This window comes from Papio anubis, chromosome 2 (genome assembly GCF_008728515.1).
Source record: "Papio anubis isolate 15944 chromosome 2, Panubis1.0, whole genome shotgun sequence".
In the NCBI taxonomy this organism is placed as follows: domain Eukaryota; kingdom Metazoa; phylum Chordata; class Mammalia; order Primates; family Cercopithecidae; genus Papio; species Papio anubis.
This window is the reverse complement of record NC_044977.1, coordinates 57,906,380-57,930,688: the sequence shown is the minus strand read 5'-3', so window position 1 is coordinate 57,930,688 and position 24,309 is coordinate 57,906,380. Positions and strand designations below refer to the sequence as shown.

General features: G+C 40.9%; 1 protein-coding gene and 1 long non-coding RNA gene across 16 annotated transcripts in view; one reads left to right on the top strand and one right to left on the bottom strand.

Annotated features, from left to right (window-relative positions):
- Positions 1-13,065: 13,065 nt before the first annotated feature.
- On the bottom strand, positions 13,066-20,918 carry LOC108584520. The gene is made up of 4 exons (XR_002519702.1): positions 20,831-20,918; positions 20,182-20,422; positions 13,765-13,848; positions 13,066-13,327 (listed from the first exon to the last, which is right to left on the bottom strand). It is a non-coding gene; the product is annotated as an uncharacterized LOC108584520 (long non-coding RNA).
- Positions 20,919-20,985: 67 nt separating this feature from the next.
- The window catches only part of GRM7 (glutamate metabotropic receptor 7), an 888,361-nt gene continuing 885,037 nt past the window's right edge, over positions 20,986-24,309 (top strand). For all 15 annotated transcript variants that reach the window (XR_004181784.1, XR_004181802.1, XR_004181781.1 and 12 more), the window contains exon 1: positions 20,986-21,789. Coding sequence is in view for 5 of the 15 variants with exons in the window: in XM_021933241.2 (XP_021788933.1) it covers positions 21,271-21,789 (519 nt within the window). In the remaining 10 variants the exon portion in view is untranslated. The remainder of the gene's footprint in view (positions 21,790-24,309) is intronic.

The following is a 24,309-nucleotide window of genomic DNA, read 5'->3' as shown; positions in this document are numbered from 1 at the left end:
GGCAAGTTTCCAGATTTCAGCTGCAGCTCCTGGACTGAGAAAGATGTCCTGGACAATGGTATCTTATCCTTATTACCAGAAACTGTAGGAAGAAAAATATTTTCCTTCAAACCTTCTTGGTTCTCCTCTGGGGACTGTAACAAAAGGTGTATTAATGAAAAAAAGGCGTACAAATTTATTTAATATAGGTTTTATGTAACACTGGAGCTTCAAAAAGAAATGATGACCCAAATAAACAGCTAAACCTGAGTGTTTTTATACTAGGTTTGAAAAGCAAAGTATTAAAACGACCTTTTCACAAATTATATCAGTGAGAAAATTATGGCAGTGGGGGAGATCTGATCTGGTCGATCCTCATCTTGCCTTTGGTCTTCAAGATACCTTTAATTATTTCTGAGATTAAGCCAAGCAAACTAATGAGAGACATCTAGTTTGTAGTTTAAATGATAATAGCCCTTCCCCAAAACTTAACTGCCTTTGTAAAGCTAATGAGAGACCTCCAGGCTAGGTGAATAGAGGAGCCTCAATTCCACTGAGGCGTAGACATAAACAATTGCCAGTCATTATTTTGTAGGTCACAAGATAGGCAATTTCCCTGATTACTCAAGCAGATAACATTACTATTGTAGAACCTAAGATTGGCCTTTTGAAACATCTTTTCAAGTTTTTGTTTGTTTGTTTGTTTTTTGCAAATCCTTCAACCAGTGGCTCCACCTGGACCCTGGACCTGCCACCTGCTCCTGAGTGGCCCAATCCAGAAGCCACTCAATGCACAAGAAGACCACTTCCCACCTGCACCCTTGCCCCTTCCCCCCAGTTACCTTTGAAACCTAGCCTCCAAATGGTTGGAGAGGCTGATTTGAGTAACAATAAAACTCCAGCCTTCCATTTGGTCTGCTCAATGTGTGTAAAATTCTTTCTCTGTTGGAATTCTCCTGCCTTGGTAAATTGGCTCTATCTGGGCAATGGGCAATGAAAAACTCTTTGGGCAGTTACAGTAGAAAGCCATGAAAAAATGTGGTTGGACAAAGTGGTGGGAGCCATGACTAGTGAGTTAGGGCAACATCCTCTGTCTTAAGGAGGGCACTTCTCAAATGAGGGTCTTCCAACTATCTCCATGGGAAGGTGAAAAGGTCCTTACTGCACCTCTTGTTTCTCAAATTCCTTCAGCTTAAAACATTCAATATGCCAAAGCACCGTATTTTGGGTGTAGCATGTTGTGAACCCTATCACTTTTAATTCAGTCTAAATAAAGCACTTCTGAAGCCATACATACAGTCAAATGCTGCCAGGGCCATGCCACACAATTTCTATTGATTTTCATTTTCCTCACCAAGACATCAAGGAAAGATGCAACAAAGGGAAAATCTAACAGGCACTCTTAAGTCAGATGTAATTGCTAAGGCTGATTAAGAGAAGAGAAAACATGGACAAAAAAAAAACTTAGTAAATACTCTTGCTGGTCTTATACTGTTGCTCATTTTCTGGCATTCCAGAATCTCTGTTGCAGATTTTTGTGCAAACATTGTTAAAAGGATCCACTGGTTAACAAAGAAAATTTTGTTTTGTAATTTTAATTTTATTATTTTAGAATTTAGAAGGATTTTGTTTTATTTGCCAAATATATTTTTTCCTGTATCAAGTGATTACTGTTGGGAAAGATCTTCCATCTCTTTTCCCTGTCTCTGGAACATGGTTTTCTCTGTGGCTTGGCGTATTAGAACTGTCCCTTTTAGGCAAATCTTGAATAAGCCTTCTTCTCAAACAATTTGACAGAAGCAAAATGGTGCTCTCACCTAAAATCTCACTGTACTGTATTGGCATTGTGCATGAGACTATAGGTCTTAGAATAATTTCTGAAGAAGCCCTTATGTATTTATCTCAGAAATGTAACCATATTATGGTATCTAAGACCATTTAGTTATTTTATTAGGTAAGACTTAGTTCTAAATAGAGAGCAAAGCATTACTGATAGAGACAGGAGGCAGGAAAATTCTGGGCAGAAGAGGGCAGGTCCCTGGTGAAGACCCCATGCTCAAGCCTGGAGCCACAGCCCAAAGCGAGAATAGGCATTCCTGTTTTCCTACTAGAACGTTGCCTTTTCTAAAACCGCCCATGCCCACCCCCCCGCCCAAATCTTGTAACCATAAAATCTCCAGGCTCCCTCAGCAGAGAAAGAGAGGCAGAGAAGAGGAGAAGCAGCTAGACGTTAGAAACTACAGTTTGACGTCAGAGACAAGCAGCTTGACTTCAGAGGGATGGCTTGATGTTGTTGCTTTGGAGAGGAGTCCAGCCAAGGACAGCTGGATGCTGGGGGAAGATCACCTTGCTGCTTCATTCCCTCTCCAGCTCCCCTTCCCGCTGAGAGTCACTTTCATCAGCAATAAAATCCTCCACATTAACAACCCTTCGTTTCTTTTGTGTGACCTTATTTTTCTTGGATACCCAATAAGAGCTCGGGTGTCACGGATATGGACACTAAAGGCTGTTATCCCGACCCTCTGCCCTCATTGGTGGAGAACCACCACCTCACTTGAAAAGCCAGAGGGCCCACTGAGTTGTTTAACACCTAAGCCGTTGTGGATGGCAAAACGAAAAGAGCATTTTAACATATGCTCTCTGGGGCTTTGAGGATTGTGGGTATTCCCTGCTAGACACTGCCACAGGGCTTACATGGAATTTTTGCTCCTGCCGGTGCCTAAAAGCACTTGCCCTGGATCCTGCACCCCCTCACCTGCATGCTCTCTCCTGCAAGGGGTTGAGCGCAATGGGGCAAAGGGTTCAAGTGAGTGGAGTTTGCCCCTGCTGGCACCAAAGCAGTCAGCTAGCCCCATTGCCGGCACTCCACTTCCCATCCACGAAGGGTTCAGGGGAAATTTCCTGCTTCATTATAAAAATGGAACCTACAATGAATGAATTTTGCTTTATTCATCAAACACTAGAACTCAAAAGAAAAATAGAAGTCAATGAATTCGGTGATTAACAAAATGAATTCAGAAGAATCTCCCTTTTGGTGCCATTGTTGGGAAAGAGAGACAAGCTGAATCAGTAGGGGTCCTGGCTTCTTGAATTTTTTTTTTTTTCCACCATTGTGTTTCTGTAGGTTTTTTTCACATTTTGTTCTTCTTTATTACATGAAAAAGTACTTAAAATAACGATTTAATCTAAATATTTTATTTTAAACAAGTGAAAACCATGTTTCTAAGGGAGTAAATTATTTTACCAAGTCATAACTCTAATACAAGATATAATTGGAACTAGTACCAGGGTTTCTTGAATTTTAGTGCACCATGTTTTTTATTTCACTTTTCTATTCTGTTGAAGATCTAAGAGCTCAACTGGAATGCTGTAATAGAACATGAAGGCTTGACAAAAATAGAAAAAATGAAAGAAATGAGCTATAAGGAAGGTTGAGATCATTAATGGTTATTATTTTCTACTGTATTTTGCCTTCATGTAATTATTCATCCACCTATTTGAGTATATTGTGCATATTGAATGAAGTGATAGAGATGTGATAATTTTGTTCATAATCCCTGGACAGTTATTAATCTAGAATAGGGTTTGTCAAACTCAGCACCAATAAAATTTGGGGCTGAATAATTTTTTGTTGTTGCTGTCCTTTGCTTTATAAGATGTTTAGCACCATCTCAACCCTCAACCCACCAGAAAACAGGAAAGATATCAGTCATGACAATCAAAAATGTCTCCAGATAATGCCAGCTATCCTTGGGGGGGGGGGGGTGACATCATCTTAGCTGAGAATCACTAATCTTGATGATGTAAGATCTAAATTAGAATTGAGAGACCTAACTGAAGGTATCTGACCATATGATAATTTTCCTTTATGGCCATTTGTTCCAGGGTTTAAGCAATACAGTGAGCTATTTTAGGAGTTCTAAGGATTATAATTGGGACTGTAAGAAGTGAGGAAAGTGTGAGATCATAGTTTAATGCAAAGAGGTAAAGCAGGCTGAATGTGAGTTGACTATATGCCTAGTGAGTGTGGTGAGTCAAGAAAAATGTTTAATACTGTAATTTAATAGAACTCAGCTCTTGCTAATTTCTATATGTGACCCTAGAAATGTTGGGCAGAAAATAATTAAATATTTATCTTTGATGGTTTGGCAAGACATGTTTTATAGTGAAAAATGGAAAACGTCATGAAGAAAAGACTATTGTACAGAACGCTGTAGCATTCTATGTAGCTTCTGTCTCAAACCTATTCTTTTCCTACCTAAAACCAAAGAAATTCATGAATCAGTTTCCCATAGTTATAATAAAAATGTTATTTGGCTTATTTATTTTTAGTCACATTTTACTTTATATTGAGTAAACACCTGCTATTTTCAGTGTGGAATTGCTCCTCTATCGTGAGCATAGTTCTGGTGAGTGTCTCAACCACAATGGCTGATCACTGCCTGAAAGAAAACATGACTCAGTTTTGCCCAGTCAGATTATGTTCATGATATTTTTAATATTTGTTCTATGGACATTGGCATAGAGATCTCTATTACTTTGTATTTTAACCTTTAAGGATTCTGTAAGGCCGTTGGTACTATGCTTGTCTGTCTTGCGTGCAGGTGCAGAGAGGCTGGCCACACAGCAAGAAGGAATAAAGTGAACAAGCAAAGAAATGCAAAGGTAAGAGGACTCTGAAAGAAAAAAATTCTCATGACTTTTTCAAGCACCTAGATCTAGCCGTATCTGAAGCTGGATTTTTCCCTTGGCTATCTGGTAACATGAGTCAACAACAATCCATTTTTGTTTCATCTAGTTTGCACTAGGTTTCCATCACTTGCAGAGGAAAGAGATCTGCTGATTAAAGTGAATATTCTCATTGAGCAAATGTGGACAAGAAATTAGAAATGCAAAGAGACAGCAAAGCGACAGATACACAGATAAAAGACAAACAGGTAATAACAAGGAGGGGTAGAACACCCCTTGAATTTTAATGCAGGAATAATGAACAAATAAAGAGGGAGTGTATGGGTTATCTTGCAAACTTTTTCTTCAAGGACAAACAAGGCATCAGAGAAAAATGACCTCATAGCGGATTGAAATAGAGACGATAATGGAGGAGGAAAATGTCCAGAATCAAACCGAAGACTTTGTCCTTCTGTTCACCTACTGTTTGCACATTCTTTTTTTTTTTTTTTTTTTTTGAGATGGAGTCTTGCTCTGTCACCAGGCTGGAGTGCAGTGACGCCATCTCAGCTCACTGCAACCTCTGCCTCCTGGGTTCAAGCGATTCTCCTGCCTCAGCCTCCTGAGTAGCTGAGACTACAGGCACACGCCACCACGCCCAGCTAATTTTTGTATTTTTAGTAGAGACAGGGTTTCACCATGTTGACCAGGATGGTCTCGATTTGCTGACCTTGTGATCCGCCTGCCTTGGCCTCCCGAAGTGCTTGGCATTACTGGCATGAGTCACCGTGCCCGGCCCAACTCTGTCTTTCTCTTAACCTCTTAGTTTTACTTACTTCTGAATTGACTTCCTCCTCAGGAAATGTCTCTTCATACTATGGCAAAGAAGACTATTGTCAGCCTAGGGTTAACATCATTACCAGTCATGAATCCAATCACAAGCATGACCTCTCTTCCCTACATGAGTCTGACTGACTCTACTGTAGTCTTAGATCTATTTCTGAACCAATAATTGTATCTAAGAGGATGTGCTTCAGTCACATCCATGTGCTACATCTGCATCTAGGTGCTGGAACAGACTGTCAGATCCAGCAAGATCAGAAGAAGTAAGATGGGGAGAGTTACTCCAAGGAAAAAAGACCATGTAACCAGTATTATTTACTATTATTATTTTTTGTCTTAATTAGCATTATTGCAAATGTCCTTCAATCTCCTAACAAATACTGGGTGGAACATGTATGTTGTTGGTGACATCTATGCTAACTACTATTAAAGAGTAGGTGTTGGTATGACCACTGTTGGGTTAGGATGAAAATCAAGAGGATACATTAGTGTAGAATTCTGTGTAACTATGTAGGTACATTTTAACAAAATGTACTAAGGTCTAGATATGCATAAATGTCATCTATGATTTATTGAGCATTTATTATGTGCCAGTAATTGTGTTAACTAAACACTTTAATTATCTTATGTAATCTTCCCAAACTTTGTAAGGAAAGTATTACTGTCCTTCCCAAATTGGAAATAATGTTCAGTAAAGTAATTTATAAAAACAAGCAAGTGGCAGAGACTGGACTGAAACACAGGAAGTGTAAAACCAAAACTTGAATATTTAATATGCTTTTCACTTAGGGGGACCTATACTTTATCTTCCTATCCGTAAATGGTTATTAACAGCATCCACTTTAAAACATGTCTGGGTGCCGGGCGCGGTGGCTCAAGCCTGTAATCCCAGCACTTTGGGAGGCCGAGATGGGCGGATCACGAGGTCAGGAGATCGAGACCATCCTGGCTAACACGGTGAAACCCCGTCTCTACTAAGAAATACAAAAAATAGCCGGGCGAGGTGGCGGGCGCCTGTAGTCCCAGCTACTCGGGAGGCTGAGGCCGGAGAATGGCGTGAACCCGGGAGGCGGAGCTTGCAGTGAGCTGAGATCCGGCCACTGCACTCCAGCCTGGGCTACAGAGCGAGACTCTGTCTCAAAAAAAAAAAAAAAAACATGTCTGGGTTTGGACAATAAATTATATGATCACCCTAATACTGCCTCCTCCATATACATATATGAATTTCCATATGTTTTACATATGTCTTATTCAAGTCAATTTTAATAAACTTTCTTTTTTTTTACTTTAAGAGAAGAGCTTAAGATTTATGGAGAAGTTGCAAAGATAGCACTGAGTTCCAATATACCCCACATTTAGATTTTTCTATTATTAACATTTTTATTAATGAATCATAATTAATGAACTAATATTGATACATTATTGTTAACTAAATTTTATATTTTATTCAAATTTTCTTGATTTTTCCCTAAGGAAATCAAAATCCTACCCAAACTATAACATTCCATTTAGTCGTCATGTCTCAGACTCCTCTTGACTGTGACAAATTATCAGGCTTTCCTTGTTTCTGGTGACATGAGCTCTTTTTATTTTTACTATTCTTTTTGAGACAGAATCTCACTCTGTCACCCAGGCTGGAGTAAAGTGGTGCGGTGGTAGAATTTTGGCTCACTGCTACCTCCACCTTCCAGGTTCAAGCTAGCCTCCTACCTCAGCCCCTCAAATAGCTGGAATTACAGACGTTTACCAGCACGCCCCCAGCTAATTTTTGCATTTTTAGTAGAGATAGTGTTATGCCATGTTGCCCAGGCTGGTCTCAAACTCCTGGCCTCATTTGATCCACCTGCCTCGACCTCCCAAAGTGCTGAGATTATAGGCGTAAGCCACTGCACCCAGCCGACATGGGCTCTTTTGAGAAGTACTGATCAGGTATTTTATAGAGCGTCCCTCAATTTGTATTTCACTGATGTTTTTTCTCATAATTAAAATAGCATTATGGTCTTGTAGGGGGAAGACCACAGAAGTAATGTGCCAATTTTATCACATTATATCAAGGATATGTACTATTGACCTGGTTTACCACTGTTGATGTTAACTTTAGTCACCTGATTGAGGTAAGTAGTATTTGACATGTTTCTCCACTGTTATTGTTTTAAAATGGTTACTAACCTATTCAAAGTATAGTTTATATGAAGAAAATGCATACATTTTAAGTGTATGAAGACATTACTTTTGACAGATGGATTTACCCATGTAGCCACTATCCCAGTCAAAACGTAGAACATGTCTATCAACCCTCTAAAGTTGTTTTAACTCCCCTTAATTCAATCTTTTGATTTCATGAAGTCTTTAAAGAACCCTTTTAGTTATAATTGAGTCATAAGTGCCCAAACTCTGTCAGGCATATCACACATTTTGAGTTGCTCTGGAAATAAGTATTCTGGTTAACTACCTGATTCTGTTGGGTTACTTTCAACAGATTTATTGTTTCTCCATCTATTTTTCCTGCTTGGATTAACTAGGAAACTAGGAAATTAACCATCTCAGGGACTTCAAACTTTGTCCCATGTGTAAAACTTGAGGATGGGCCAGGTGCAGTGACTTATGCCTCTAATCCCAGCACTGTGGGAGGCTTAGGTAAGAGGGTTGCTTGAGGTCAGGCGTTCGAGTCCAGCATGGGCAACATAGACAGACACCATCTCTACAAAAAATTAAAAGAAATAAAAAAAGAAAAGAAAAATCAATTGGTGATAAACAAAAGTTTAACTCTACTCAAAAAAAAAAAAAAAAAGATTAACCAAAGATGTCACAGGGACCAATAGCTTACCTCATAACTTCTGAGTGTGTGGCAAGATGTGAAGAAGCTGGCATGACTTTGGCAAATATGGCATAAAGCAAGCGATTTGGGATAGAATTATGGAATGTTACCTTTTAAAGAGTAAGGAAGGAGAATCGAATGATATTTTATATTCAAAGATTTCTGAGGTGTGCTCTTTACTTCAGCCACTCAAGTAGGAGCGAGACATATATAATCCTAACTCCCTAAGTAAGACTTTATCAATGTTGGAAAGAGATTTCTAAGCAGTTTTTATCAATGCCTTGTTGCAAGTTGTAGTTATAACATTAATCACTGTTAGATTTATGGGAAAATAATGTGTTTTACAAGAAGCAACACAAATACAAGTATAAAAGTTCATGAGGAGACATTATACAAGTTTATATTTTATCAATAGTTATAGAAGCATTGCATGTAATTAGAGCAGAAAGAGATGTTAAAACTCAGAAAAGTCCCTTTAGTTTATAGATGAGAGAAATGTATAAGACTACAAGATTTTTTAACCTTTTGTATCAATTTTATTGAGGTATAATTTAGATAAACAAAAATACACTTGTTAAGAATATAGGTTGATGAGTTTATAAATATATAAACATAAAACTATATATCATAACAACTACCACAAACAAGGTACAGAATAATTCCTATAGAGGTATCTTATATCCTTATTTACTCAATCCACTTCTTAACCCCAGACCTGGGCTGATCAGCTATTATTTAACATTAATTTTGATTTTTATAATATTTCATATAAAAGGTGTCATATGGCATATACTCCTTTTTGTCTGTGTTCTTTTACTTGCTATAACATTTTTGAGATTTACCTATGTTGTGTGAATCAATAGTTTGTTCCTTTCTTGTAGCTGAGTAATATGCCAGTGTCAGGATATAACACAACATATTTATACTGTTGATGGCCATTTCGTTGTTTCCATTTTGTGGCTATTTCGAATAACATTACTATAAGCATTCAAATAGAAACCTGTGTGGACACACATTTTTATGTCCTTGAGTAAAAGCAAAAATGTTGAGTTGTATAGCAAGTGTATGTTTAACCTTATAAGAAACTGATAAAAGGTTTTCTGAAGCGGTAATACCCTTTTACATTCTGACTAGTAGTATATAAAACTACCATTGCTTCCAAGTTCTGGCCAACTCTTGGAATGCTGAGTCTTTTTTTTTCTAGATTTTGGCTATTCTAACTGGTAGCGATATCTCTTCATGGTTTTAATGTGCGTATCCCTGATAACTAATGATGTTGAACATCTCTTTGTGTGCCTATTATTATCTGCAAAGTAAACATATACATTCTTTTTCTCTGCATGTGTGCCTGTGTGTTATATAACTTAACTGTACACAATAATGAACAAATATATGTTTTGTGAAATGTTCTCTGTTCCTGCTCTCCGATCTTCTATTTTTTTCTAAGAGTCTTGAGGATGGGCCAGGTGCAATAACTTACACCTGTAATTCCAGCACTGTGGGAGGCCCAGGTGGGAGGATTGCTTGAGGTCAGGCATTCAAGTCCAGGATTGTTATTTTTTCCTTAAATGTTTGATGAAATTTATCCAGACCTGAAATTTTCTTTGTGGAAACAATATATATATATATTTATAATTTTACTTATCTTATTTTAAACAGTTTTTTTAGATCTATTTCACTTATCATAAGCCCATCCATTTAAACAGTACAATTTAATTTTTACTAATGTTACCAAGTTGTGAAACCATCACCATAGTTAGTTTTAGAACATTTTCCTTTCCCTCATAAGATCTCTCATGCTCATTTACAGTTAATTCTAATTCCCACCATCAGCCCCAGGCAACAGTGGGAAAAGGTTTGTCGCTTTAATGTACTTTATGATTACAAACAGTGGGTTTGTAATTAAGAGACATAAACATTTTCAGATTTGGTTTTTTTGGTGGCAGTTTTAGTAAATTATGCCTTTTAATAAATTTGCTCATTTCATTTAGTTATCCATTTTTTGAACATAAAATTGCTTATAACATTTTCTTATTTATTTAGAGACAGAGTCTCGCTGTCACCCAGGCTGGTGTGTGGTGTTGTAATCTCGGCTCACTGCAACCTCCACCTCCCAGGTTCAAGTGAACCTCCCGCCTCAGCCCACCAAATAGTTGGGACTACAGGCATGCACCACTATGCCTGGCTAATTTTCGTATTTTTAGTAGAGATGGAGTTTTTCCATGTTGCCCAGGCTGGTCTCGAACTCCTGGCTTCATTTGATCTGCTCTCCTTGGCCCCAGCAAAGTGCTGAGATTACAGGCATGAGCCACCACACCTGCCTTCTTATGTTTTTAATGAGTATAGGGTCTAGAGTGATGTTCACTCATTTTATATCAGTCATTTCTCTCTTCTCTCTTTTCTTAATATGTCCAGCTATACATTGTCACTTTTACTAGTCTTTTCAAATAACAGCTTTGGTATTATTGATTTTTTTCTCTATTTTTACATGTTTTCTCTGATTGAGTTATGCTTTTTATTATTTATTTTTTCTACTTTGGGTTAAATTCATTATATTTTTCTAGTTCTTAATGCACAGGTTAGCTAATCAAATTTAAATTTGTTTTTCTAATATAAGGATTTAAGCTTTCAATATCTTCCAAAGACCTGTATTAGGCTACACACTATAAATTTCAACAGGTTGCTTTTGTTGTCAGTCATTTAAAATATTTTCTAGTACTTTTTAATAAATAAAGTTTTTGTTTAGACTGTAGGTAATTTGAAAGTGTACTGTTTGATGTATAAATGCAAGGTGATTTTCAGACATTTTGTTATTTTTAATTTAATGTCCTCATTGTCAAAATAAGTTCAATATATTTTAGTGTATTCAGACTTATTTTATGGAATACTATGAAGTCGATTTTGATCAGTGTTCCACGTATCTTCAAGTTCTTTGATGTTTAATTTTGCAATGTGCAACTGTTGTTACATATAGGCAATGAATTTCAGATATTTTATTTCCTATATTGTATTTTTCAGCTCTAGACATTCCAATTGGTTCTTTTTTATGTTTTCCACTTTTCTCCTCATTATGCTCATGTTTTCCTCAAATTCTTGAGAATATTTACATTAGCTGTTTATATTAGTTTTAGTGGCTTAAAACAATAGTCATTTATCTTACCATTCTGTAGGCTGAACTACAGAGTGAAATCTCTCTCACGCTTCAAATTTCTCTGACTTCCTCTTTTGCAACCAACCAAAGAAAAGCCTCTACATTTAAAGGATTCATGTGATTAGGTTAGGCTCATCTGGATAATCTCTCTATCTAAATCAACTGATTAATAACCTTAATTATGTCTGTACAAGCCCTATCATCATGTAATATAATAGAACCATTGGGGTTATTTTAGTATTCTGTCTGCCTTGCTGTTTTATTGTATTTGTCTGCTGATTCAAAAATATATAATTCCAAAATTTGTTTTTATTCTTCTCCTGCATTTTACATGCCTTATAATTTTCACTGGATTCTTCTGCCCAATGTAAATGTAACAGGGTTAAGTGTCAGTATTACACTGTCTACCTTTAAAAATTGTTATATTTTGTTTTAGCAGGCTTAAGTTACTTGCAGATCAGCGTGAAGCTTTCCAGACTTGTTTCTAAGATGTTTTAGGTTGGGTGTTTAGGCCTACTATTAAAGTGTAATCTTTCTAGAGTCTCTACTAAATGCTCTGAGAGTTCAACAAGGGCTCTGCAAATGTCTCCTGGTCAACAAGGGTCAGAGCACAAATGTCTCCTGGCAATGCATGAGCTCTGATGCAGTTCCCAAAAAGTTGTTGTTTTCCTGGTGTCCCAGATCCTCATCCTATGTTTTCACAGTTTAGTGTTCAGATAAACTTCAAGGGAACCTCATACAGGTTTCTGGTCCTCTTTTTGTGTGTAGCCTTCATCTTGTGTGTGTAGCCTTCATCAAGATGCAGGTGATAGCCTCCTTAACCTCTCTGAACTCTGATCTCTATCTCCTCAAATGTATCAGTCTGTCATGGTCAGCTTGGGTCTGAATAGTGGCATGAAGCAGAAAGTCATGACATTCATAGAGCTCTCCTAATTTGTTCCCCTTCTTTGGGAATCATGGTCTGGAGCTGCTAATTACCCAATGGCTTAAACAAGTTCTTTCATATGTTCTGTCTGATTTTCTAATGATTGGGAGTAAGTGAGAGGGAAAGCCTCGGACCAATTAGTTCATCATGAGGAAGCAAAAGTTCTCAATCGAGATTGATTGGCTGAATGAATGTGCACAAGAGCTTACCTTCTACCATCTCCCACAGAAATGAGGCTAGATCCCAATTTTTGTGGTTTATAAGTACCCGTTTTTGTTTTTTTTTTTCTTTTTTTTTGTGTGTGGGGTATCTGAGGGACTGAACAATCAAAGTTGTAAAATAAAGAACTGGTATGGCTAAGATACTAGCATCAACTTGTCTTACACAATTTCTATGTAGAAAGGATAATGAGAAATGGGCCAAAATCACAAAGAATCAATACTTGTAAGGAACATATATGAATAACTACAGAGATATTGTTTGACTCTTAAATGAGGTGAATATTAAACAATATAGTAGATGGTCTCATAAGACATATTAAAACATATTAAGACATTTCCCAGAGGGAATCGCCCAATATTTTGAACATTTTAGAAATAGATCTATAATATCCAAATTGACTACCCTGAAAGACACAAAACTTACTTGGATGGCCAAGTTTTGGTATTGTGAAAACAATGTTATTGTACTCAGTTAATATTTATTGAATCAAGTAATAGCCAGAAAGGAAAACATACCATCAACTCACTTCAAGTAAGGCAATGAACTTGAGCTTGTTTCAGGTAGGCTTTGAACTTGGCAGTGTCAGGGTTTTAGGGGTGGTTGACAGTAGCATCTCAATAAGCTGCAGCAGGACATCACACAGAGAGAGGGTCCTAACAAAGCAAAGAAGCTTGTCCAGGACCTTAAGATACAGTAGAGGTATTCATAGCCATATGCAGGCCTAGAAGACAGATAGAGAACAGACATTCTCTGCCTCTTATATGGACCATGCATATGATGGTGGGAAGAGGAAAAAAAAAACAGCAATTGCACAAGTGGGTGCCAGTCGTTTCACTAGACATGCTGTGAAGGTGTCTTCCCAAAGAGTAAAAATTCAGGAACCCCCTGCTGATATAAATCAGTATCCACTAATAAACAGACAAGCAATAGAGTACGTAGTTAAAAGCATGTCTGGGGAACACAGACGCAAGTGTGCTATGCTTCCGTACCCACAAGCTAGGAAGCATAGTGACTGAAACACAGACCTTGGAGATAGATTTTCTGGGTTCAAATCTGAGCTCTGGCACTTACTATATTTATGAGATTGGCAAAATTTTTAGTAACTTTGCAGCTCAATTTCTTTATCTGAAAAATAGAGGTAATTATAAAAGTACTTACCTTATGTATTTGAGGAATTAAATAAATCCCTAATTTACTATGAGGATTAAATATATCAGCATGTGTACATCATTGGAACAGTACCTGGATCAATGAAAGTACCAGAAAAGTGTTATTTACTATCAGTATTTCTGTTTAAATTAGGATAATATCAATAATAGCAAACACTTTCATAGATTCATTGCAGAGATTAAATGATGCATTGCATATAAACTGCCCATTTCAGTACCTAATACAGAGTAGGTCTTCAATAAACAGAATAAGCCTCACACATTAGTCAGAGTTGATTCAAGAAATACATGAGGTTCAACCAGCATATTCAAATGCCTCCATTTCCCATAGATAAGCAGGTCTTTAGAATGCAAGGGCTGTGTGGTTTGATTCTTACAATAAAGCAAACTGTACTACTTTACAATTACTACCAGCTTTAAATAGGCAAAATATCATATCCTACATATCTAACACACACATATAAAAATCTACACTATTGCTGCCCCTCTCCTCCTCTCCTCCCCTCTCCTCCCCTCCCCTCCTCTCCTCTCCTCTTCTTTTATTTTGGCAGGGTCTGTCTCTTTCTCCCAGGTGAGAGTGCAGTGGCACAATCATGGCTCACTGCAACCTCTGCCTCCAGGGCTCAAGCCATCCTCCTACTTCAGCATCTTGAGTAGCTGGGACTAAAGATACATGCCACTACATCTGGCTAATTTCGTATTGTTTTGTAGTATTGTTACATTTCTTATCATGAGATGAACATAAATTGTATTTTTAAGACAATTTAAAGGTCCATCAGTTATACTCAATCCTTTTTCAGTTTTAATTTTACTTCCCACTCAACTGGTCATTTAAAACCAGTGTAGTGTGGAGTTTGATAGTATATCCACAAGGTCTGGAGTCAAATCAAGAACTGACTCCAGGGCTACTATGCTCTTATGTCATAGAGTTCTAAACTTTCCATAGTTCATTCTCAGAGGAGTATAAGAATCAGTAGCTACGAATTAATAGCTGCTTATCTTGAAACAGTAACCATCTAAATTAGTACCCTCAATTTTGAGAGACTGGAGTCAAACTAGCTTAAGCAAAGCATAAAATATATTGGGTGACAAAAGGAAATGTTTGAAGGCAAGTACAGTTAGAGACATTACTGGATCCACTGTCTTGGGAGACTTTGTCAGAGCTTTTCTTTTCATATCGTGGATTTGCTTCCTTGTGTGGGTTGATTTATTTTTATTTTTTTTTGAGATGGAGTCTCACTCCATTGCCCACGCTGGAGTGCAGTGGCACAATCTTGGCTCATTGCAACCTCTGCCTCCCTGGTTCAAATGATTCTCCTGCCTCAGTCTTCCAAGTAGCTGGGATTACAGGCATGCGCCATGACACCCAGCTAATTACTGCATTTTTAGTAGAGATGAGGTTTCACCATATTGGCCAGGCTGGTCTCAAACTCTTGACCTTAAGTGATCCACCCGACTCAGTCTCCCAAAGTGCTTGGATTACAGGCGTGAGCCACTGTGCCCTGCCGTGTAGGTTGATTTTATTCTCAGACAAACTTTCTTCATGTTGTGGAAACAACACTTGCTAGAAGCACCAGGTCTCTGTCTTCATATATATTTAGCTAGGAGAAGAACATCTGACTTCCAGTATTCATACATAACATTTCAAGTTCTTTTCCTATCTTTGGACTCATCAGCTCCACCAGGGGAAGAAAGAGCTCAGTTCAGCCAACCCTAGATGTGTGCCCATATCTGAATTTGGGTAGATGGAGCATTAGGATCCATCTCAACTCCTAAAAAAGGAGAAGGGTGCTTTCCCAAAGGAATGGCTGATGATGTTACCAAAAGGAGGGAAGGGATATTCATGCTCTACACACCTAAGAGGCACTGTAGGAAGATTGAAAGAATTATAGGGGTAGGGTGAGGTACAAGACCTTCTAGACAGGCCTTGTCCAGCAATTTTAAAGCAGAGAACAGTTTTTGCCTATTAAGTCAAAGCCATTTTGTTCTCTGAGTCACAGCTCTGGAAGGAACAATTGGTTTTTTTAAATTGTAGTACAAAATATGATGGAGAGAGATTTGTACCTGGAGAATCACTTACTGTATGAATGACTTGCCCCAAAGCTGTTGTTTCATATACCTACCCAAATGGCAGGACAAAACAGTCCTCCCTATGTACTGAGAGAATAAATGAGTGGAAACATTGAGACCTGAGAAGAAAGAAAACTGGGGAGTGAAGTTTCCTTTGGCCCTTAGGTGAGACTCTCCTTGTGGCTTCCCAGATACTACATCCAAAGGCCAATGAGATCTGAGGGATGTAACAAGTAAGGTCTTTCTGAATTGAGTGCAACTGATGATACAGAGCACTCATAGAGCATCTGGAGTCTGGACTTAAGATATGTAAGCTTCAAGGCAACAAGATGGTAAGGAAGAGAAATTAAAGAGGCAGTAACAAATGGCAGCATATTGATTAAACTATACTTTTTACTTTCCTGGGCCTCCATTTTCAGATCTATGAAATAACAATAATAATGATGATATATATAAAATGAGATTATCTTGAGAATTGATATATATTGTGCCTGGTACCTAGTAAACGTGAAAAATATAAGCTCTTGGTAATATTCATTATTCATATAAAATGTACATTAATATAAATGTATTCATATACTATTAATTAATAATAATATAAATACTTTTAGTAACACTTAGCATGCATTTGGCTGCAAGTAACAGAAAACACAACTAATACTTTCCTATGCAATGAGCAGATTTCTTGGCTTATATAACTGGAAATCAAAAGAGGAAGCATTGGGGATAATTTGATCTAGTGGTGCCGGGACTCTGTGTATTGAACTCATCTTCAGGCAGCTAGTGAAAGAATTACAATAATCCTGGGTCTCATATCTACACACAATCATGCCAGACACAAGAAATGCTTTCAGAAACCCCCATCAAACCTTTCCCTAGGTGTCACTGCCTTGAATTCCTAAATGAACTATGAGAAAGGAAGATAGGATTACCAGTAGGGATCAATTTTAATCCGCCCATTGAAAACTCTCTGGAGTGAATTTTTCTGTACAATACCAAGGTTTCTTAATGAAATGGGATCAGAAAATGGATGAACGGATGCTAGTTAAGTGACAAAAGGTGTCTATTACAAATAGATACAGCAAAAAAGTGTAACAGACGAAAATGGAATATTCTCTCTCTCTCTCCAAGATAAAGTGAACACCCATTCAAAAGTACAATAAAATGTGAGATTGTGTTTTGAAAAGTTACAGATGAAGAACTATATAAAGGATAGAAGAATAGCCAAAGTGCATTCGTGGCCATAGCAGAAGTAGCAGTGGTTAAGGAAGACACACTTGTAGATTACAAATTGGATTTAAATAAATATAGTGGGAACTGGAAGTGCAAATATTATTTCCTGCAGAAGATGTTGAAGAGTAGAACATCTTCTGGCAGCAGAACAACAAATAAAATAAGTAAAATTAAGATATTCAAGAAAACAAACAAATGTAAAGTAAGACTGAGACCTTAAGTTTAGTTAGTTACTTTTCATTAACCCCTCAGGGAGGACAGATTGATTACTAAATAGAACCAAGCCTGTGAATACATTTTACAGCTTACAATCTTTGTACCTAAAACTAGGTTCTCCGCCAATTAAATCAGACATTAGAACACTGGCCCAATTTTACATAAACCTGTCTTACACAGAGATTTTCTGTCTGTATAATCTCAGAAAACCAAACAAAACAAATACCGTGTTCATTATCAAGTGCCAGATCCTTTGCCACGGTTAAAGGTATAAAGGTGAATTATAAATCATGTGTACTAGATATGTAGTGATTTTGCAAGCTCAGCATCACTTTCCAGTTTCTCTGGTAGCGGACTTCTCTTTCCATGTAGTTTAAGTGGTGCTGGTGCCTGGCTAGAAAAATAGGTCTATGCTTCTGAGCTCCTCTAACCAGCCTATGGGTATGGCCACAATTATTAATTTCTAAATGAGCATTTGACTCAGGAGGGACCAATCAAAGCTTTACCTGAGAGTTAAGTTCTTTAAAGTTAGAATATTTTAGTCCTGCACATTTTTTAAAAAACAAAATTACTTCAAAATTTACTAATTATCTTTTAAGTTCTAGAAACTGTCTATAGCAACTGAGAGGAAAATGATTTATCTGTCAGCATTCCTGCTCTGCCCACTTTAAGTTTTGGTCACTGTCAAATAAAGGCAGTGGAGAATGGCAAAACCAGTTCTGAATCATTCAACACCTTAGTGCTTCTTAGGCACAAAACATCATTTGAAACATGGTCCTGGATAAAAAGATAAATAATATCCAGCCCTTACCCTCAAGGATCTTACAACTTGGCAAGGGAAATATGACATGCACACAGATGACGGCAATAAAGGAAAGATAATGATTGCTGCCAGATGTTTGGGGAGAAGGAGCAGAGCAAAGAGAAAATGCAGAATAAGGCAGCATTCAACAGTCAGCCAAGAAATATTTATTGAGCAATCATTGGATGGGAAATGAAAATGGAAGCACAGGGCATGAACCGAGACATGTGCAGGTGAAAAATCAAGTGACATTACTTGTTACTCCAACTCTCCAAATATTTTTGTCAACAAGTTTGTAATAAATAGCCTGAACTTAAAAATGAAATAAGGATATAGTAGTCTCTGTCAAAGACAACCTGAGGTGCTAATGCTTAAACACTAGGATCGTAGTATGTGTGTTCCTAAGTATGCCTCTCTATTACTTTATTTATATCTTTTTCCAAATGAGTTGATGCTGCGCTAACAGAGTATCTGTTCAGCTATTTCACCTTTTTGGTCTTGTGTACTAGAACAGGTGAATTAGAAGAGGATTCTTTTGTCTTCAAACAGAAAGAAAGTGCTATATAATTTTAAAAGTCCAGAGGCAATTCTTCAAGCATGCTTGGATCCAGGAATGCAAATGTTTTAATTAAGCCTCAATCTCTCTCTCGTTCTTTATTTATCTCTATCTCTATCTCTATGTATTTGTCTCTCTTACTTTGGGGTTCAAATATCTCCCTGTTCTTGTGGAAGTCCCTGGCACAGCTTTAGGCTTATATTCTTATAGCTCCACAACTTGCAGGAAGGAACAGGGGCCATCATGGCATTCGGTAATTCAACTTGTGCATTTGTGTAGCAAGGCATTGAGTCTGAAGGTGATTCACAGGCACATTGTGCACAGAGTAGATTTGTATATTAATTACAGCACTGTTTTCTGGAAGGTGACAGAAAATATATTCTTTTGACAAAATCAGAATAGCACGACAATTTTCCAAAAGAGAAACAAAGTATTTTGTGGAAGGGGCCCCTTTTAATCTGACTTATACAGAGATTGCCTGTGTGATAGTGATAACCCTATGTCTCCATCCTGGCTGCCCCAGCAAAAGTCCAGGGATTATCCCTGAATGGCTCTGGTTGGACTTTCTGCCCATCCTGGAACAGCACTACAGCCAGAAGGATCTGATGTTCTGATTAGCCAAGACTTGATCACAGGCAGTGGGATCAGTTCTCCTGAAACCATAAACATTGAAACAAGCAAGAGGGGCATATCCAAAAAAAAAAAAAAAAATGATGGGATGTCCCTGACAGGAAATAACAACAACAACAACAAAAACCCTCTATATCAGGAAACCTTCGTAGTGTTCTTTGGATATACAAAAACTGGTGTGCACATAATACAATAGAAAATATTGGCCTAAAAAGAGCATCATGGCCAAAGGGACATGACCTATTTTAACAGATGATTTGAGAGTTAAAAGATAACTTGGAGGGCATCCAATTCAATCTCATCATTTTCCAGATGGGGAAACTAAAACCCAGACAGAGGAACAGAAGTGCTGAGAGCACACAAGTATTTGGTGGCAGAGACAACCAACTAGGTGCCTTTTGACTTTTTTTTCCCCCTACAATGATAGGTTTCTTCATTACATCATCAACAAAAACAAAAAGTATAGTCTTGTTTCTGGTTTTCTCTCCACCCTCAAATCTGTATAATATGATTTTGCTGCATTCCAACAGAAAGCCTCAGGAAGAGTTGGTTTAACCTCTTTAAGTTCACTCCCATCCCCAAGGACAGACATTCGCTTTCCTTGAATTGGAAGTAGAGCCACTTGTTGCTTTAATGGGCCAAACGTGGTCTGGACCTGCAGGAGGAGACACCGTTCATAAAGAGGTTCTCAATTGCACTGCAACCTGTTCTGGCATCCTGACTTTGCCCCCTAACCCCAGCCAGAGAAAGAGAAAGGCATTCCCAATCAATGGGGACACTTCTGCCTGCCCCCTCTTTTTTCTTCCTGCCATCACCTCTTTCCTGCTGTTTCTTACTGGCAAAAACTATCACCAGGTGCACCAGATGCATCTCTGGAAATAGGTAGGAGGGAGACTTACACCTGTCAGTGCTAGAGAAGAAAGGCTGTCTGCGGAGTTCTCAGTTGTTCCATCTCCGCAGCGAAGTAAAGAGAAGGGATGCGTCCGAGGTTTTTGACACAGACGTGCTGGGGAAACGCGTCAGTTCACGGAGCTCTGACTCTAGTGACTACTGAAGACCAAGGATGCACTCCTATGCCTAGCGTCTCCTCTTGACTTCTGTTTCCCTTCAGCCAAGCTCAGCGCCTGGCCCTGGAGACCCCTTTGGATGAAGCGTCTTTAAGTCATGAATCAGGCTCCTGTGTGCTTGTGTGGCTTTCTTAGCAAGAACTAGCACAGGCGGCTCAGGAGTAGTCTAGCTAGGGTCTTCCCGCGCCCCTCCCTCACTGGTTTCTCTGCCTCTCCCTCGTGTTCTCCCAGATCTAAGAGCCTAGGCTCCGGACCTAGGGTTTGGGAGCACTCAGCACGACGTCCTCGCCCCATCCCGCGGCTGATGACACCCGTGCCCAGAACGTGGGTGTGGGTAGGGAGGCTTCCACAGTGAGTTGGGGGCGAGGGCTAGGCTCTTACTTGCTCCCCGCAATCCCTAGATTCCCTGGGGACCACGAAACTCCCATTCTGAGGAAACCTCCCCCGATTCCCCAGCCGCCCACCCATTTCCCCCCCTTACCTCAGCACGCAGCCCCTCCCTGCGTGATGATGCAAACCAGTGGGGAGGGCTGGCGCTGGGAAGGGTAGGGAGAGAAGGAGAGCCAGCGAGGGAGGGAGGGAGTGGGAGGAGGAGGAGAGGGAGCCGAACGACCATTTAAAGCGATAGCAATCCCTGCCCTCTCCCCAGTGCTGGGCTGTTGGAGAGAGCGAGCGGCAAGCCGGTGAGCGCGAGCGCGGCGCGCCGGCCGGCTAACCCGAGAGCGCGAGGCGCCCCAGGCTGGCAGGCACCGCGGGACCCCTCACCCACTCTGGTCGCCCCTCCCCGGACTCCCCCACCCTCCGTGCCTGCAGGAGCCCCTGGGCTTTCCTGGAGGAGCTCGCCCTGAGGGGCCCGGACCTCGGCGAGCCCACCACCGTCCCTTCCAGCGCTGCCGCCGCCACCGCAGCAGCCGGAGCAGCATGGTCCAGCTGAGGAAGCTGCTCCGCGTCCTGACTTTGATGAAGTTCCCCTGCTGCGTGCTGGAGGTGCTCCTGTGCGCGCTGGCGGCGGCGGCGCGCGGCCAGGAGATGTACGCCCCGCACTCAATCCGGATCGAGGGGGACGTCACCCTCGGGGGGCTGTTCCCAGTGCACGCCAAGGGTCCCAGCGGAATGCCCTGCGGTGACATCAAGAGGGAGAACGGGATCCACAGGCTGGAAGCGATGCTTTACGCCCTGGACCAGATCAACAGTGATCCCAACCTACTGCCCAACGTGACGCTGGGCGCGCGGATCCTGGACACTTGTTCCAGGGACACTTACGCGCTCGAACAGTCGCTCACTTTCGTCCAGGCGCTCATCCAGAAGGACACCTCCGACGTGCGCTGCACCAACGGCGAACCCCCGGTTTTCGTCAAGCCGGAGAAAGTAGTTGGAGTGATTGGGGCTTCGGGGAGTTCGGTCTCCATCATGGTAGCCAACATCCTGAGGCTCTTCCAGGTAGGGGGGCGCTCCCTCCGGGGCGGAGCACACCGTGGCTACCTGAGCCCTTAACCCTAAAAGCTGGTTTGGACTCCGGTGGTTCGGGTCAGGTCAGCCTTCGCTCATTTCCACCCTGGAGATCCTGCCGAATCCCTCCCACCCCGCCCGAGGAGATACCTTCCCTGCTTGGTTTATTTCCCTTCCATCTCTCCCCTGTCCACGCTCCACTCCATCCGGCTTGACATCCTGGATTTATGGCCCCATTTACAAGAAGCAATCTGCGAAAAACAAGGCGATGATTTAAATGGGTTTGCATTAGGGTGAAATATGGTCCGAAAACAGGCTCGTAAAAGTGCCGGGCTCCTAGGAGAGCTGGTTAGGCGAATGGAATAGGAAAGATGAGACGATGCCTCGAAACCGGGCATTTCCCAACTCCCCAGCTTCCCACCCCCAAGCCAGCCTGCCAACCTGCACTCCCTTGGAAAATTTGGAGACAACCTTAAGGAGGCACTTCTTAAATCGAGGGCTCGGTCTTAGCCTTGATATGGATGTTAAGTCCCCATCTCCCTCGGGTCGATTTCCCGACCTGTAGCCAGCCTCCGCAAGAGCCCAGGGCGCGAGGTACTGGGACCTTCCTCAGGTGGAGAGATGCTGCCTGCAGACGTGACCCCCAGTTGGTTTGCTCCAGGCAATATTTTGCACCGTCTAAATTACATTTGCGATCCTGCCACTGGCCGGAGCTGGGCGATCAGCTTTCCACTCCTGCCACTTCAGACCTCAGCCCAGGGATGAGCTCATGCTAACTGCGAAACAAAATCGCTCTCCCTGCCTCCTCCCTCCTCCCCCCCCATCACCCACTATCTCCCTGACGCAGACCCCAAGCCAAATCCTCGGCTTGGAGGACGATTCCCGGAGCGAGGCATGAAGCGCCCGTTGGGAGGCAGAGGGGTGCGTGGAGCAGGGCTCCGTGGTCCTCCTGCTCCGGTGCCCGGAGGGAGACAGAGAAAAAATGGGAGGAAGGCGGATCCGGGGCCGCTGAGCGGTGGGTTCTACCGCAGTGTTCTCTCGCCTCCTGCTCCAGCAGTCTCTGCCCCATGGCTCCTGAGCTGCATTGGGTAGGAATTAGTGGCTTTGGGGTTTGGAAATTGAGTTTCAGGGTCTCTGTGATTGTAGGTTCCCTCCTCTCTGTCTTTCCATATATGTGCATCACTCTCTTTTTCTGTCTCTGTCTCCTTGCTGGTTTTTTTTTTTTTTTTTTTTTTTTCTCTCTCTCTCTATTTTTTCTCTCCCTTTCAACCTCTGCCTCCTTTCCTCCTCTGTCTTCACTCCCAAGTTCTTGGTTCATCTCAGTATTAAAATGACCCTTTCCCAATGCATAGCGGCTCTCTACCTGGCTGGTGGTACCCAAACCCAGCTAATCTCTTCGGCAGATGTACATGCCGATCCTGGCACCTTTATGCTCCTCATATCTAGAGAACCGGCCCCTCTCAAGTGCTTTCCCTAAAGGTGTTGGGCTTCAGAAGGGGACTCTGTGAGACCCAGGCTGTCACCACATCACCTCCAGGAGTGTGAAGTTTGCATCCAGGAAAGAGGAGTGCCCATCCAAGGCTGCAGCTTGCATAGCCCCTCTGACACTTCCTGAGTGCCATCATGGAAATCCTTGGAGGCTTGCAAACCCAAAAGTGTTCTGGGGCTAGCCATCACTTTGAGTTCCTTGCTTTTGGGAAGAACCTGGCTTGTAGCTGAAACCCTGAGTGCTTCCTTCATCGTTGAGCTTAAAGCTAGACAAATTGCAGTAGCAGTGCAGGCGGGAGAGGATGTCAGAGACATTACCTGAGAACCACTGGGAGCTGGGGGAGGTGACAGTGTTTTCCCTGTTAGCCCCTGGGATTAAAGGCACAAAATATTTTGTGTTTAGCATTGTAAAATTATTTTGCCTGTTTGTTCACTCACCTGGGCAGTACTGCAGATGAGCCTGTCTCTGTCTGAAAAAAGAGTGAAATGTTAAAGTCAAGAAAGGGATTACAGACTAGGCTAAGGGACTGTGTTTCCTGAAAAAGATTCCAGGGGGAGCTGATTCCTCCTCTGGTGTGTGAACCTGAGGCAACTTGCTAGGGGTTAAAAAGTTGGCGGGGGAGGCGGAGGGCTGGTCTTACATTATTTTCTCCATTCCCTGAGCTGAGGAGGAAGGAACCCAATGTTAGCGTTAGCATTATGGCTTGGGAGTAAAACCATTCGGAGAAAATACTGTCATTTGCCTCTAATTTGTAAATTGCAGCTATTCACGTTGGATTGAATAGCTGAGGGAGAAAGAGCCCCTGGTTTTCACCTGCACTTATTGAGAAGAGGCTGGTAGTCTGAGGAATGCACCAACTTGTAGCTTGGGATGCGTGCAAGCTAGTTAAAACAGTTGATTTGTATGTGTCCTGGTTAATCACTGCCCGTGTTGGAATATGTATTTCATATACCAACAATCTCTTCCAGTAACCCTTTTTGCGTGTGATCTTAGAAGCTCCTGTCGTGTAATTCCAGTCCTCA